The 13832-nt window shown below is 34.6% G+C and overlaps 1 protein-coding gene across 1 annotated transcript; it reads right to left on the bottom strand.

The window, feature by feature from the left end:
• Positions 1 to 1012: 1012 nt before the first annotated feature.
• Positions 1013 to 12953, bottom strand: LOC111513833 (C-type lectin mosGCTL-1). The gene is made up of 4 exons (XM_074178369.1): positions 12817 to 12953; positions 5857 to 5954; positions 5699 to 5807; positions 1013 to 1366 (listed from the first exon to the last, which is right to left on the bottom strand). The coding sequence occupies exons 1-4, from the start codon at positions 12881 to 12883 to the stop codon at positions 1116 to 1118; spliced, it is 525 nt and encodes a 174-aa protein (XP_074034470.1). The 5' UTR covers positions 12884 to 12953; the 3' UTR covers positions 1013 to 1115.
• Between the last annotated feature and the right edge of the window lie 879 nt (positions 12954 to 13832).

The following is a 13832-nucleotide window of genomic DNA, read 5'->3' as shown; positions in this document are numbered from 1 at the left end:
TGATCATTGGGTCCAAGAATCATGTGCCCTCAGCAAGCGCAGTGAGCCAAGAATTACTGCCTTCTGCATCTGTCTGGCTAAGATTTGTGCCTTAGTGCGGTAGGCCGGTATGATTTTGAGATTCGAGAGTAAAGAGGGCATCATTCCACCAAGGACTCCAATAATTAGAACAACCATCTTGACAGAGTGATCTGGATAGTCTGCGGAGTTCGAAGAGAAAATCTGGATATTTTATCCGTTTCTCCTCATCTATTCGGACGATATCCGTCTCGCCAGGAGCTGAAAACTCCATGACAAATATTATTTTATTATAGACAGGATGATTGACAATCGAGTTTTTTATGAATTATCAATTATCGTTTGAAGTAAGTTTGTAGCTCTTTTTGGTCACCTTTTATTAGCGATTTATTTATGAAAATTGAATTTTTCATCCTTCGTGACTAACATCTTGTTGAATAACGCATATACGGTAATAAACTATTAGGACAGCTTTATTCAATTGAATATTATCTGTCTGGAGTAAGATAAATAATATTAATAATAATGATAATAATAATATCATTTATTAATGAAAAAAGAGAAAATGTATACAGCAAATACAATTTTTTGTATAAATGATACCTACTCGATAAGTGAAAAAACACTTGTTTCAAAATGTACAAATGTCAATTAAAACACGTATATAGTTTAAAATATAAGGAATATGAGAAATGAAAGATGATTTGGTAGATATTTTATGATTGAACAAAGTTGTCCTGATAGTATTTGCATTATTCAACAATTTATAAGTCATAAAAATACGAAAACTGCAAAAAATCTTCAAAATTCCAAAACTTACTAATGGGATTGATTTTTATTCTGACTATAAACGGGTTACAAAACCTCAGAATTTCCTGCATTCATAAAATTTCATTTCATTTCCAATGAACTTGTGATTTTTTTTCTCATATTTTGATAAGACTCTTGAACTGCAGAAAGTATACACGATTTGATAGAAAAATATTCAACAGAATACTTTGTAGCAGAATATTCTCTTTATTTTCATATGATTTGCAAACATAAATTCTATGATGGTAAAATTGAAAATTGATAGTCCCATGTATGCGTTGATGTTTTCAAAATGTTCCTCCGACACCAGGTAGACTTTTTGATCTTTCACATATGAAATAAAATCGAGTATCACAATGCCTGTCATTCCACTCTAGACTGTTTCTTCTCCACCACAACTGTAAACACTTTTCGTTAATGTTTCCTGGTTCTCCAGCACCCCAATTTGTATAATCAATCGTTTCTCCATAAGCTAGCCAAAGCCAGTTGTAACCATCTACCAATCTTGAACCTCCAGTCCAGTACTGGTAACCTTTACGAAAAGTGTGATCGGGCAAGGCGGAAATCGAAGTAAAACTTCTATCCGCGCTTGACTTGGGGAGTAAGCTGGTGAATGCGTGACGGGAGCGTTACGAAGTGTGACTGGTCGAGGCAAACAGAAGTTGAGAGGAAGGTGTAAGTTAGTGAAGATTGAAAGAGAGACAGTTACTATGTGTGATTGATGACTTGTTTATTTTGTGGTAATTAATGATCACTTTCTGTATCTGTATCTGTAGAGTAGGGAGGGTGAGTGTAAGCCCACGCACTTAGGCCACATGTGACCCATTGTACATCCTCCCGAAGAGTTGTCCTCCTAGGTCGTCGTCCATCCTGTCCTTTCCAGGAAGGTGGACAGGTCGCTGGGAGACATCTCCTTTATATCGGCAGGTGTAGGCCAAGACTCGCCGAACACACACTCTCTTATTGACGATAACTCCGGGCACTCGCACAGGACATGCCTGACAGTCTCATCTTCCTGTTCACACATCCTGCATAGAGGTGTGTCCACTAGCCCCATATTATGTAGGTATTTCCTTAGCTGACAGTGGCCAGTCAGAAATCCTACTGTAAGGCGTAGATTTTTCCTGGTCATCGCCAGATATTTCTTCGGCGCCAGCTTCCCAGGGTCGCCCAAGGTGATCCTGGCAAGATTACATCCTTTGATTTCATCCCATCTCTTTAGAGATTGAGCATGGGTGTAACTTTTGACTAGTTCCGCAATTGTCGAAGTCATCAGGCCGTGGGTGCCACTTGGTCCTAAAATTCTTAGTCCAGCCGCTTCCTTGGCTAAAGAGTCGGCAATGCGATTACCTTTACTCCTGTCGTGCCCTTTAACCCACCTCAGGATAATGTTATTATCTACCGAGGCTTTGGCTAAATCTTGATGGCACTCTAGTGCTAACCCTGAAGTAACACGGTGTCTGTTCGAGGCTAATAGTGCTTGTCTGCTATCAGTGCAGATTGTTATGTTTTTGCCAGAAATTCTTTTCTTGGTTATTTCTTTTGTGGCGATTGAGATACCAGCCAGTTCTGTTTGGACCACGCTGGTATTTTTTCCCATTCCCCACTTAATCCTTGTGCTTAGTGATCTGGAGTACACTCCACATCCTGAGCCTTCTTTGGTTTATGAGCCATCTGTTAATGATCACTTCAATGAAGTGAATAAAAACACTTTGGTCTTTTTTCTATATTTCAAAGAAGAACTATATTAAAAAATGAAGTAATACAAATCATGAAATTTATGAAATAAAAAAATTAATTGGGACTCCGGGGCGATTTCGTTGATTCCAGTGGCGCATTTGCTGTTTCAGCTACAGAAAAACCCGGAAAATCCTGCGGCACTACATCATCTGAAGATCTTGACCTGCTAATATCCTCTCTTTCATAAAACAAAATTGAGGCTCAATTAAATTCAAGACATCGCCAGAACATTTAGTGACACGACTATCGCCAAACCAGTCCGTTTCGTCTTTGACCAATGCATGATAATGACCAGATTCAACGCCATAACCACAGTGAACAATAACTGCATGAAGATTATAATAGTGTTCATTCATTTCTAAGCTTCGTAAGAGTTTGGTGCTTTCGTCAGAGGTTGAGTCGTATTTGAAAATCATCAGTGTTATTAATATATTGACTAGTGTCTCAGCTTTACTTGTTTTCTTATAATAGTCAGTTAGTTTAGCGCATGTTTGACAGAACAGTTGATCATCACCCGTTAAATGTTCCATTTTCAGATGGTCTAATTTTCACTAGTTAATTTTATGTATACGACCGGTTTAGGGTTTAACCACATTATCAAGTATAAAACTAATATGTGAAATTTGTAAACTCGATTTTATCGAGAGTTTTTAGGTGAGATAGAAGGATAGGTAGTTAAACGAACCAGAGTGCCAACTATAAAATTAAACAATGAAGATTATAGGGGTTGTTGAACTTATAAATTCAAGAAAAGAGACCTACGTAAATCGATCTGCTCGTTTGGGCGTATATATTTCAGTTTTTTTAATGGATTTGTTGACTTTCATTTTGAGGTTATCTTTACTTACTGTGTTTTGATTCTTGAAGATGTTCATACATTATAGATTTTTGTCTTAACAGACGTTGTCACGGAGCCTTACGTCAAAATTTCTACCGGTTTGGCCTGTATATACTGCAGGGCATTCGCCACACTCTATTCTATACATACCTGATTTTTTCATTCTATATCGTTTGGGTTTTGCATTAAACAGAGTTCTGCCTGAATTAGTATTACTTATGAAAGCTGTTGTTATTTTGTGTTATGGTAGTTTCGTGCATTCCTGGACTTCGAACAATGAAAGCTAACATTGCGCTATACAGTTGGCCGTATCATGTTCCCACATTTGTCAGTAATGACAGCGGTAAGTACTGTTTCATGCTTTATATAGTAGGTAGCCTGAGCTTGGGATTTTTCTCTACTGTAACTTCCGTGATGCGAAATGTTTTTATCCATTCCAATGACAACCACTGCTTGCTTAGGACATACAAAATATTGACATGAAAATGAATCAACATTCAGACACGAGAAAGCTGTCCGCGCATTAGGTGCCGCGCATTAGGTGCCGCAAAAACTTGTTCGAATAAACCTTTGCAACGACCTTTTGGGGCAGTTAAGGCGCAGTTAATCTTAGTTTCGGCGCGGACAAATTACTGTAGATGAAACTTGGATACACCATTATACGCCCATTATATGTTCAAAATAATTCTCCAAAATAATCTCCAGAAAATCAATGAGTTTCATCAAGAATAACTTTTTGTCGGAAAACCCTCAATAAATAAGTTTCCCATATGGTGCATGATTTGGGAATGACACTGTAGGTGAAATAATACAAATGAACATTCATATAGAAAAACCAATTCCCAAGAAAGGTTCGGTTGGTTGGGAATTGTGGTCCTTTCTTTCATGATGATCATTTGAATAGTGAAATGTATTTTCATTTTCTATTAAATTGATTCGATGGCTACTTAGATGATTTTCCACTGAATTTCCGCCATGAAATACAATATTTTCAACAGAACGGCGCTGCTTCCTATAATGCAGCAATAGTAAGGGAACATTTAGATGCAATAATCCCAAGAAAATATATTGGAAACAATGGATCAATCAAATGGCCAATTCGATCCCCAGATCTTACTCCTTTTGATTTTTTGTCTGGGGATACATTAAGGGTGAAGTTTTTTCAACACCAAGTATAGGTATCGATCATTATGCTAGAACATTGCCATAGAAATTGTCTGGACTGACAACTTATGTGCTTTCAACGAAAAGATCGTCGATTCGAGCATTTAATGTTGATTGCCATGTAGCTTTTTGATTCTCCGTATTGATTTCATTTTTCTCAGAAGCTCATAATAAAATAAATTGTTTTTCTGTTGATTGTCGTCACTGATAATGGTGGTTATTTTAAATGAAACACTATAAAAATATCAAATGTGACATACCCTTGAATTTATCGCTTTATCAACATCTGTAATAAAAAAAAAGGTCCGTATTAAAAAAAAAGTTGATGGTGGCCATGTTGACACAAAACGTTTTATCGAATATTCATTATTACACCGTCATAGTACACTTCGAATACAATGATTTTTTTCCAGTTTTTGATATTCTCCGAAATAATTCCATTCGAAAAAAAAACGAAAAACAGCATTTTTGGTTTTCCCCGTATAACTCGAGAAGGGCGAGAGTCTCCGTAAGTTTTCTTCTACCATTGTATTGTTTCCGATGACAGTTACTTTTTTCCCATTTGATCATCTTCGTATCTGTTACGGTTTAGAATATAACAATGTTACCACATGATAAAAGAAACGACCTGTATAGCAAAAAATTCACCGGAAATGAATAAATCTGAAATTTTCAAAATACTTGACGCAACAAATATTATATATGCATATTTTCATCACTTTCGTCATGGGACGAGAGCTGGAATTTTTTGTGCAGGTAGAAATCTTCATTTGAGTAACTAACTTGGTCAGTACACATCGTTCTTCCGGGCTGAAGTGTTTACACTCTGACAGGACGAGAGGAACATCAATTTGAGGCCGCAATGAAATGAACAGACCAATATTTTCATAAACAGACAGGCTGCACTTGAGGCACTGATATACCAAAAGTGACATTAAGACTAAACTGGAAACGTCATTGAGCCAGAGCGAAATGAAATGATTCTTCACTGAATCCCAGAACACCAATGACCACAGGCATCATAGAGAGTTCCTAACTTCAATTCAGCGATTCAGCGAACCCTTTGTAAACATGAGTTATGGATAGAATAGAAGCTCCTCAATTTTTTCGAAACTTTTTTGTACTCACTTGCTTCTCTGATATATTTGAATATTCGCTCATTTTCCTCTCGAGATCGTATCGTTACAAGGGTCATATGTATCCTCTCACAAAATTCTGATGCTTGGTGCCACGTCGCCTAGAAATAAATGTTAATTGAACAATAAACCAGAGTTATTATAACTCACTGTGAACTGAGTTCCCATGTAGTATAATTTATCTCCATAGCGATGTAAGGAAATAATAGGAGTCCAATCTTCGGAAAGTGCTTTTTCCCATCCTCGGCCTGAAAAAGAATCTTGATTTGAAATATTCAGTTGAATAATTCAAAAATGAAATGAAAGAGGCTGGATATATACAGTGAAGAGAAATTGTGCAACTGAAGATCGAAGGTCAAAATTATTTTGTTTCTTAAATGGCTGTCAGAAATAGAAAACTCATTTTTCAAAAACATTCACTCAACTCGACGTTTTCAAGTATTTATTCACTTTTCTCTAACGATCAGTGAATATTCATTTTTAATCCTTTTTTTTTTAATTTTCATTGACCCTAGTATATAATTATAGTTAAGTGAAATTATTGCGAATTTATTGAAAAATCATCGAATCAAAGCCATTGTAAATAGAATTTATCGAATATTAGTAATCGTAATTGAATATCTAATGATAGTAAAACCAAACTTTTACGTCAATAATTCGTACTGAGATCTCTAGTTCGATGGGTATTCCAACAATCTTCACGAATTTTCAAACGTAGTTATCAGCAACTTCACTTGAACACGTGGAGTTAGTGAAAAAAGCTAAGAAAATCAAAAACATAATTATTCAGCATTATGGAGACCAATGAGACAAGGATAATTCAACAAAAAACATCAATCGAAAGATACGAGTACATTTCCACAATGTCACGAAAAGTGGAAGAGTGTTACCTGCATTTATACAGTGTGAACTTAACGACGTACGATATTAAAGTAGGACAAAAATTCGTACTTTTTGACAGACGTGTCATTGGTGTGACATCACACGCTGCGGAGAGAGCGCCATCTATTTTTTTTCAAATAGAAAGAGGGGTCTTGTGACACCTAATTTTGATTGATGATCTGATTATCTATCCAACACTGTTTATCTAATGGAAATCTTGATTAACGATCAGTTAAATAGTCGTTTCGAAAGAATCTGCGAGCAACACTGTTTATCTAATGGAAATCTTGATTAACGATCAGGTTAATAGTCGTTTCGTAACAATCTGCGAGCAATCGACAAATATAATAGTTTTAGAAAAAAAGATATTAAAAAAACTCTGTATTATTTCAATAAATGTTTTTAATGTTTACCATTCAATTCCTAACAAGAATGAAGTCTGTTCACACATTTATTTCTCACAATATGAAATGTTTCCAGGGTTATGTCGTTGCAAGCAACTCTCATTCAATCTAAAAGTTACAATTGTGGTTGTATATTGTGAAATACAGAAGGGATGTATCTCCTCAAAAATATCTAGCGGGCCATTCTTAGGGACTACGTTTTCTCATCTATCGGTTTGGATGATGGTCAAAACTAAATATGTTCTTAACTAATATTATGTTTCAGCAAATTGGGTTACTACGTAATTACGAGAAGCTGGTTTAGAATTGTTAAGATGACAATTATCCAAGCTAGTTGATAGATAAACGTGGTCTTTTCGATCACCTGATGTGTGTATGTATGATTACATTTATTCATTATTAAGGGGTTAGTAGTTTACAAAGTATTTGGATGTTTGTTGGGACCCTGCTATAGGTTTATACCTCTTCAGGGTTTCGAATCATCTGGTATGATGACTATACGTTTAGAGAAGAAACATATCATCTGAAATATACAAATAACAATCCCAGTCCATTTCCAGAATCGTTGTAAAAAATAGAATTTACCCTAGTAGTATTTCATAATGCAGACCTCATTATTGTCCAGGAAGTGAATGGTGAACATTTGAAACATTCGTTGAAATGAATAGGAGTGAATATCGACAACATTTTTATTTTGAAATTATAATATAATCTTGAAATGAGTTAAAGCTGCTGAATTCCAAAGAAGGGTGTTGCAAAAGGTTTCATTCCACCAGAACACAGACATTATTTCACATTGAACATTGAATATATTTTTTTTGCAGGGCATGGCCGATGAGTTAATGCAGAAAATTCAAAATATTTTTCACAAAGAGATATGTACTGAATTGAAGAGGTTATATTTTTAGGAGTGATTAATTCAATAATAATCCAATTAATTCAAATAAGATTCCTCTTGGCTGGGATTAAATCAAATAGGTGAATGAATGTCATTACGATGTCATCGATGACATAAGCAGATCAAGCTTATTCCGTGACATTCAAAATCGTAATTAATGAATGAAGTGTGTGTATTTTCTATAATGTTATCCAATTTGGTACTGAAGAGCCTTAGGGCAAGTGTCTTAAGGCGAAACATCGGTGTATACCAGTGAGGGTGACAGTGTTCAATGTGAGTACAATTTATTACCATTCATTCAAAGTAGAACTCATGTGAATGATATCTGATTCTTATTCCACAACAAATGTTTGAAATACAAACTGAGTAGAGAAAAGTATCTTCTGTATAATTCAGTCTTCATATAGAAGTATTTGTTTCGAAAGCATTATTTTCTTTCGTGTAATTCGAAGTTTATATGAAAGTAGCTGTTTCAGGAGGACTTTCTTTCATTTTGTGTCTGAAAGTTACTTCTTTGCATGATCTACACATTCATGTATAGAGTTTCAAATTGATTACTTCCTTCCTTTCTTTGGAAGATTCTCTCATCCCTTTTTTTGTATCAGATGGAGTAGTAGAAAGCCAAAAACTTTCTTTCCCAAAAAAAGATGTACTGTTTGTATACTTTTGTATTTTTTTATTATGCTTATCAAAAAAAATTTGAGGACTATTAAAGGTAAAATACATTGAGATATGTAGGTACTCATGAATTTATGGGTATATAAATGAAAATTTCAGAGCCAGAAATCCAATTTTCAAGTTGAGAGATGTTCTTGTAGAAAACAAACATGTGAGTACAAAACACTAAAGAGAAAAATCCATTCATGACATACCTTGTTCTCGTCTTAGAAAATATTATGGTGAGATAAATAGACAACTGACAAGATCAAAATTGCCACATCCCCTGCGGTCAGCAACTACCGCCCCTATATTTCCGAGTGATACAGCTTTTGAAAGGTATTTTGTCCCTCTATAACTTCTGTAATTTTTTTCGAAATTAGTTCATTCGTTTTTGCGAAATTAAATGTTGAACGTTGTATTTAAGAAACAACAGAAAATTTGCTGTCGCTCATTTTATTGAGGAAATCAACAAAAGTAATATTAATGGCAACACAATCAACGAACAAATTGTTCAAAATGACCTCCATTCAGTTCCATACAAAAATACAGTCTACTTTCGAAAGCGTTCCCTACATTATTGAAGATGTCTGGAGTCAGAAATCGGCATTCCCGAACAATTTTCTGTCGCAGGTCTTCTAGATTTGTAGAATTCATTCAATTAGTGTTAAACGTTTCGAAATAATAATGATAATAATAATAATTTATTCTCCTCTTGTTTTACATTTTTGTACATATATATGACACAGTGCAGAAGATAAGGGGAAAAGGGGAGTAAATGGCCAAACCTACAGAAGATAAAGTCTGTGTGTAGGGAATTAGACGGGGAGGTTCAATTGAATCTGAAGTTGATAATGATAATATAACATAGTACATATAAAGAATATAAAATATCTAAATAAACAATACCTAAGTCTATAGTTGATAAAAGTAATATGTCTATTATATAACATTAATTGTTTGAAGAAATATAAGAAGGAGAAATATAGGAATACAAATATGCTTCACCATGATATGGATATACAGACATATACACATAAATATACATATACATGGCTCTCATGTATATATATATATATATATATATATATATATATATATATATATATATATATATATATATATATATATATATATAGCATATATATAGCATACTGTAGATATCCGTATACCAACACGTTTCACGAATATAACGATTCTTGGGTGTCTCCTATGTCAACAAATATGTTGTGAGTGGAAAGGCTATGTTCTATTCTACGTAGAGGAGAGATCTGGGGTGATTTGAGGTGATTCACTTTACTGTTCAGATCAATCTACTGATTCGTTTTTTTTTCTGATTGATTCGGCCGTTACTGGATCAAAAACCGTAGTACACGTTACGATTTGATCTTCACAAACTTTACTTTCGAAAATACCACATGTTTTGCTATCGCAGTAGCTTTTTTTTAGTGAATAATATACTTACGAAAGAGCTTTTGTGATAGCAAAACATGTGATATTTTTGAAAAAGAAGTTTGTGAAGATCAAATCGTAAGGTGTAGTAAGGTGTAACAATGTTGTTAGATTGTATGGTCATGATTGAATAATTATTAGTCTAGGTGTTCTCTGATATTGATCTTTTTGCAATTTTGTGACTATCCGTATCTTTCTTCAAAGCGCTTAGCCAACCCTGATCCATTTCTCCCCAGTTATAATTATATAGGGCTTTCCAACGAAAACTTGACCCACCTGTGAGTCAGAAACGGACGTGTAATAGGAAATTTCAAAGAACACGTCAATGTTTATTTCTAGGAGGACTAACTCTGATATAAAAATCATACCCGAAACTCCATCTCCCTGCGGTCAGCATATACCCCCTATTTTTTTCAATGACATGGGAAGCTCAAGTGATCACCTCTTGAAAGGTATTTCGTCCCTTCTATTGTTTCTGTGATTTTTTTCGAAATTGTTCCATTCGTTATTGAAAAATCAAATGTTGAACGATTATTTAGGAAAACACTGAAAATTCGCTGTCATTCATTTTGATGATGAAATCAACAAGAAATAATAGCAGTGGAGAAAAATCAACGGATAAATTGTTCAAAATGACCTCCTGATTCTGATATGAAAGTCATACCCGAAACTTCACCCTCCTGCGGTCAGCAACTATCCCCCCTATTACTTCAATGGTATGGGGGTCGATTGATACATCATTTGAAAGGTATCTTGTGTCCCTATTACCTATATAATTTTTTTTGAATCGGTTTATTCGTTAGTGAGGAATTAAATGTTGAACGTTTTATTTAAGAAGAAACAGAAAATTTGCTGTCGTTCATTTTAATGAGGGAATCAACAACAAATAATATCAGTGAAAACAAAATCAAAGGATAAATTGTTCAAAATGACCTCCACCTAGTTCCATACAATAATAAAGTCTACTCTCGAAAACCTTCTGTACATTATTCAAGATGTCTGGAATCGGCAATTGGCATTCCCGAACAATTCTCTGTCGCAGGTCTTCTAGATTTGTAGGCTTAGTAGAGTACAATTTCAAATTCAGGTGTCCCCACAGAAAGAAGTCAATCGGTATGAAATCAGGTGATCTAGCTGGCCACTCCACTGGACACCCTGTGTTTGTCTAAAAACTGTCTCATCCGAACATCAAAATGTGGGGGTGCACAATTCTGCTGGAATGTTATTTCCATTTTCTACTAAATTGTCATCATGTGTGTAATCATAGGATCTACACAGTCTTGTAATTGATTTGAGTATGTGACTCCATTGAGATTACCTTCAATGAAGAATAGTCCAACAATATGATTACCAAGAATGCCCACCCAGACATTCAATTTTTGTGGAGTTTGTGAATGTGTTTCCATCACCAAATGACGATTCACATCGCTCCAGTAACGACAATTATGTCTATTGACTCCACCATTCAACATGAAAGAACTTTCGTCTGAAAAACATCTATTGTATAATAGGTTTCTCGATTTCTCGCTGAACACCTCGCCAATCTGAAGTCGACGATCAGGACCATCTTCACTTAATTCCTGAACTAGCCTTATTTTGAAAAGATGAAATGTGTAGGCTTTCAAAATCTGAAAACCACTAGTAGCTGATACACCAGACGCTCTAGCTACTTGTCTGATAGATTGTATTTCTTCAGTAGAATAAACCATGTTGGAACACACTGAACAAGGATGACTGAAAAATAATTCGTGAAGAAGTAACAGTGACCAACTATCTACTTTTTGTTCTGCGACAACTAGATTCAACAAAAACTACCAGTGCCGAAAAAACTAATAGTGACGTCCTAAAATTATAGAATGGTTCGATAGCAGACTACCAACGATAAATGTGAAAAAGACTCACTATGTACCCTTCACTTCCTACACAAAATACCTACCTGACTATAATACATTGATCATACCGAAAAAAAATTAACAGCATATCACTATATCCTCGGTTACAAACATCAAATATCTTGGAGTATATATTGATAACAACCTGAAATGGGATGTTCATATCAACTTCGTGATAAAAAATTGAGAACTATATTATATAAAATGAGAATTCTTACCTCCATTTATAACACCGAACAAATGCGTATAATATACTCCACACTAATAGAAAGCCATTTGACCTACAGTATTATAGCATGGGGTGAAGCTTTGAGAACTCATATCTCATATATATATATATATATATATATATATATATATATATATATATATATATATATATATATATATATATAGGCATAGATATTTCTTTCAATAATTCAGAATTATGTGTTGCATCACTACAACTGTGTCTTCGCAGGTAAAGTCCAAAACCAGGGGTCTATCAAATTTTCAAGAAATCAGACTCTTTCCATCATTTTGACAGACAGCAATCGGTATAAAAACTGAAGGAACCTCTGCAGTGCTAGAACTTCATTTATGAGATCATTAGTAGAATGATGTCTTGAAAATCTGCCGGAGAACGTGAATCAACAACACTGAAATTGCAACATAATATCAGATACCACATTGCATTATATCGAATGTTTCAAAAGACAATCAACAACAATGACATATTTCACATTTCAAAGCTTTCTCGAGGAAGTTCAAAAATATAACGAATTAAAGGAAAAACTGCAATTACGAAACATTGAGATGACTATACACTTTTTGGGCTGGGTGAAGTGAGAATTTTGTCGTCTTTTTTACACCTGTATAGAGTTCTCCATTACAGTTTTCATAGTTTTGTAATCAGATTCACAAGAATCAGATGTCAATAACTCACCTATTGCATTCGAATCGACTAAGTTATTGGAAATTCCGAATAAAAACAAACTCACAATTACACGCATCTTGTGTACGTTCAGTGTTGTCGATACATTGCACAAAAGTACGTCTGTAACCTCTTATATGGCGAAAATAGCAATCTGACCTCAGTAACCTTTTTTCAGAATTCCCACTAGCGAAAACAGCAATCTGAACACAGTAACCTTTTTTCTGAATTCCCATTAATTAAAACTTTATCATCATTAACGTTTTCAAATATCCTCTTCAGACAAAAGAATTTCACTTTATAGGGTCAAAATGATATTTGGATTCCAGACATCGTCTGGAATCCAAATTTTTTTCAGTTTGGTGTAAGTGTGTTTTATCATCCAATCTATAAGAAACATACAGTCAAATGAATTATGTGAACATATTTCTACCAGCTGCTACGACCAGGAACCTGAGGAATATGAAATTACTGGTAATGAAAATCAGATGGTACATTCACTACTAGGCGGAAACACCAGCAAAGAGTAAGAAGACTTCACCGATCAGAATCATGTCAATCCCAAAAAAAAAATGTACATTCGTGGAGACCAGGGTTTCCCAAGGTTATTACCAAGATTTTGGATACATCCACGTATGCTATAAATGTGAAAATAAAAAACAATACTGAACTTTGTACGTTGACAGAAAATTTATTCTATGACACGGTAAGTTATGGTCAGGAAGATACAATCATCGTTATGTTCAATACAAAAAACGTAAGCAATAGTAAAACTTTACACTTGTTTCTGAAGAATATTTCAAGTCTTGGAAGGTCTTCAAATCTGATTATATTGTCTCAGAATGCAATAGTTTTCACGACAAAAATATTAATAGACTAGTCTTCAATCGAATAAAGGCATTTACGCGCGCTAATAGAGATTGCTCCATACAATTGTATACCGACAAAAAACAAAAAAACATTAAATTTGAACTATTGGAGAAAATGAAGAGGATTTTTGAATGCATATCTCGTAATCAGCAAAATAT

The sequence above is a fragment of the Leptinotarsa decemlineata genome, unplaced genomic scaffold, assembly GCF_025532065.1.
Source record: "Leptinotarsa decemlineata unplaced genomic scaffold, Ldec_3_MD MMD2_tig00003736_RagTag_RagTag, whole genome shotgun sequence".
NCBI lineage: Eukaryota > Metazoa > Arthropoda > Insecta > Coleoptera > Chrysomelidae > Leptinotarsa > Leptinotarsa decemlineata.
The sequence above is the reverse complement of the archived record's forward strand: the minus strand, read 5'-3'. Positions and strand labels throughout refer to the sequence as shown.

Bases quoted from the DNA above. Each gene is read 5' to 3' on its own strand.
- LOC111513833 (XM_074178369.1), bottom strand. From the start codon at position 12,883: ATGCGTGTAATTGTGAGTTTGTTTTTATTCGGAATTTCCAATAACTTA. The intron at 5,955-12,816 runs GTGAGTTATTGA...ATTCTTTTTCAG, and splicing joins AGTCGATTCGAATGCAATAG to GCCGAGGATGGGAAAAAGCA. The intron at 1,367-5,698 runs GTGAGTACAAAA...ATCACACTTTTC, and splicing joins CAAATATATCAGAGAAGCAA to GTAAAGGTTACCAGTACTGG.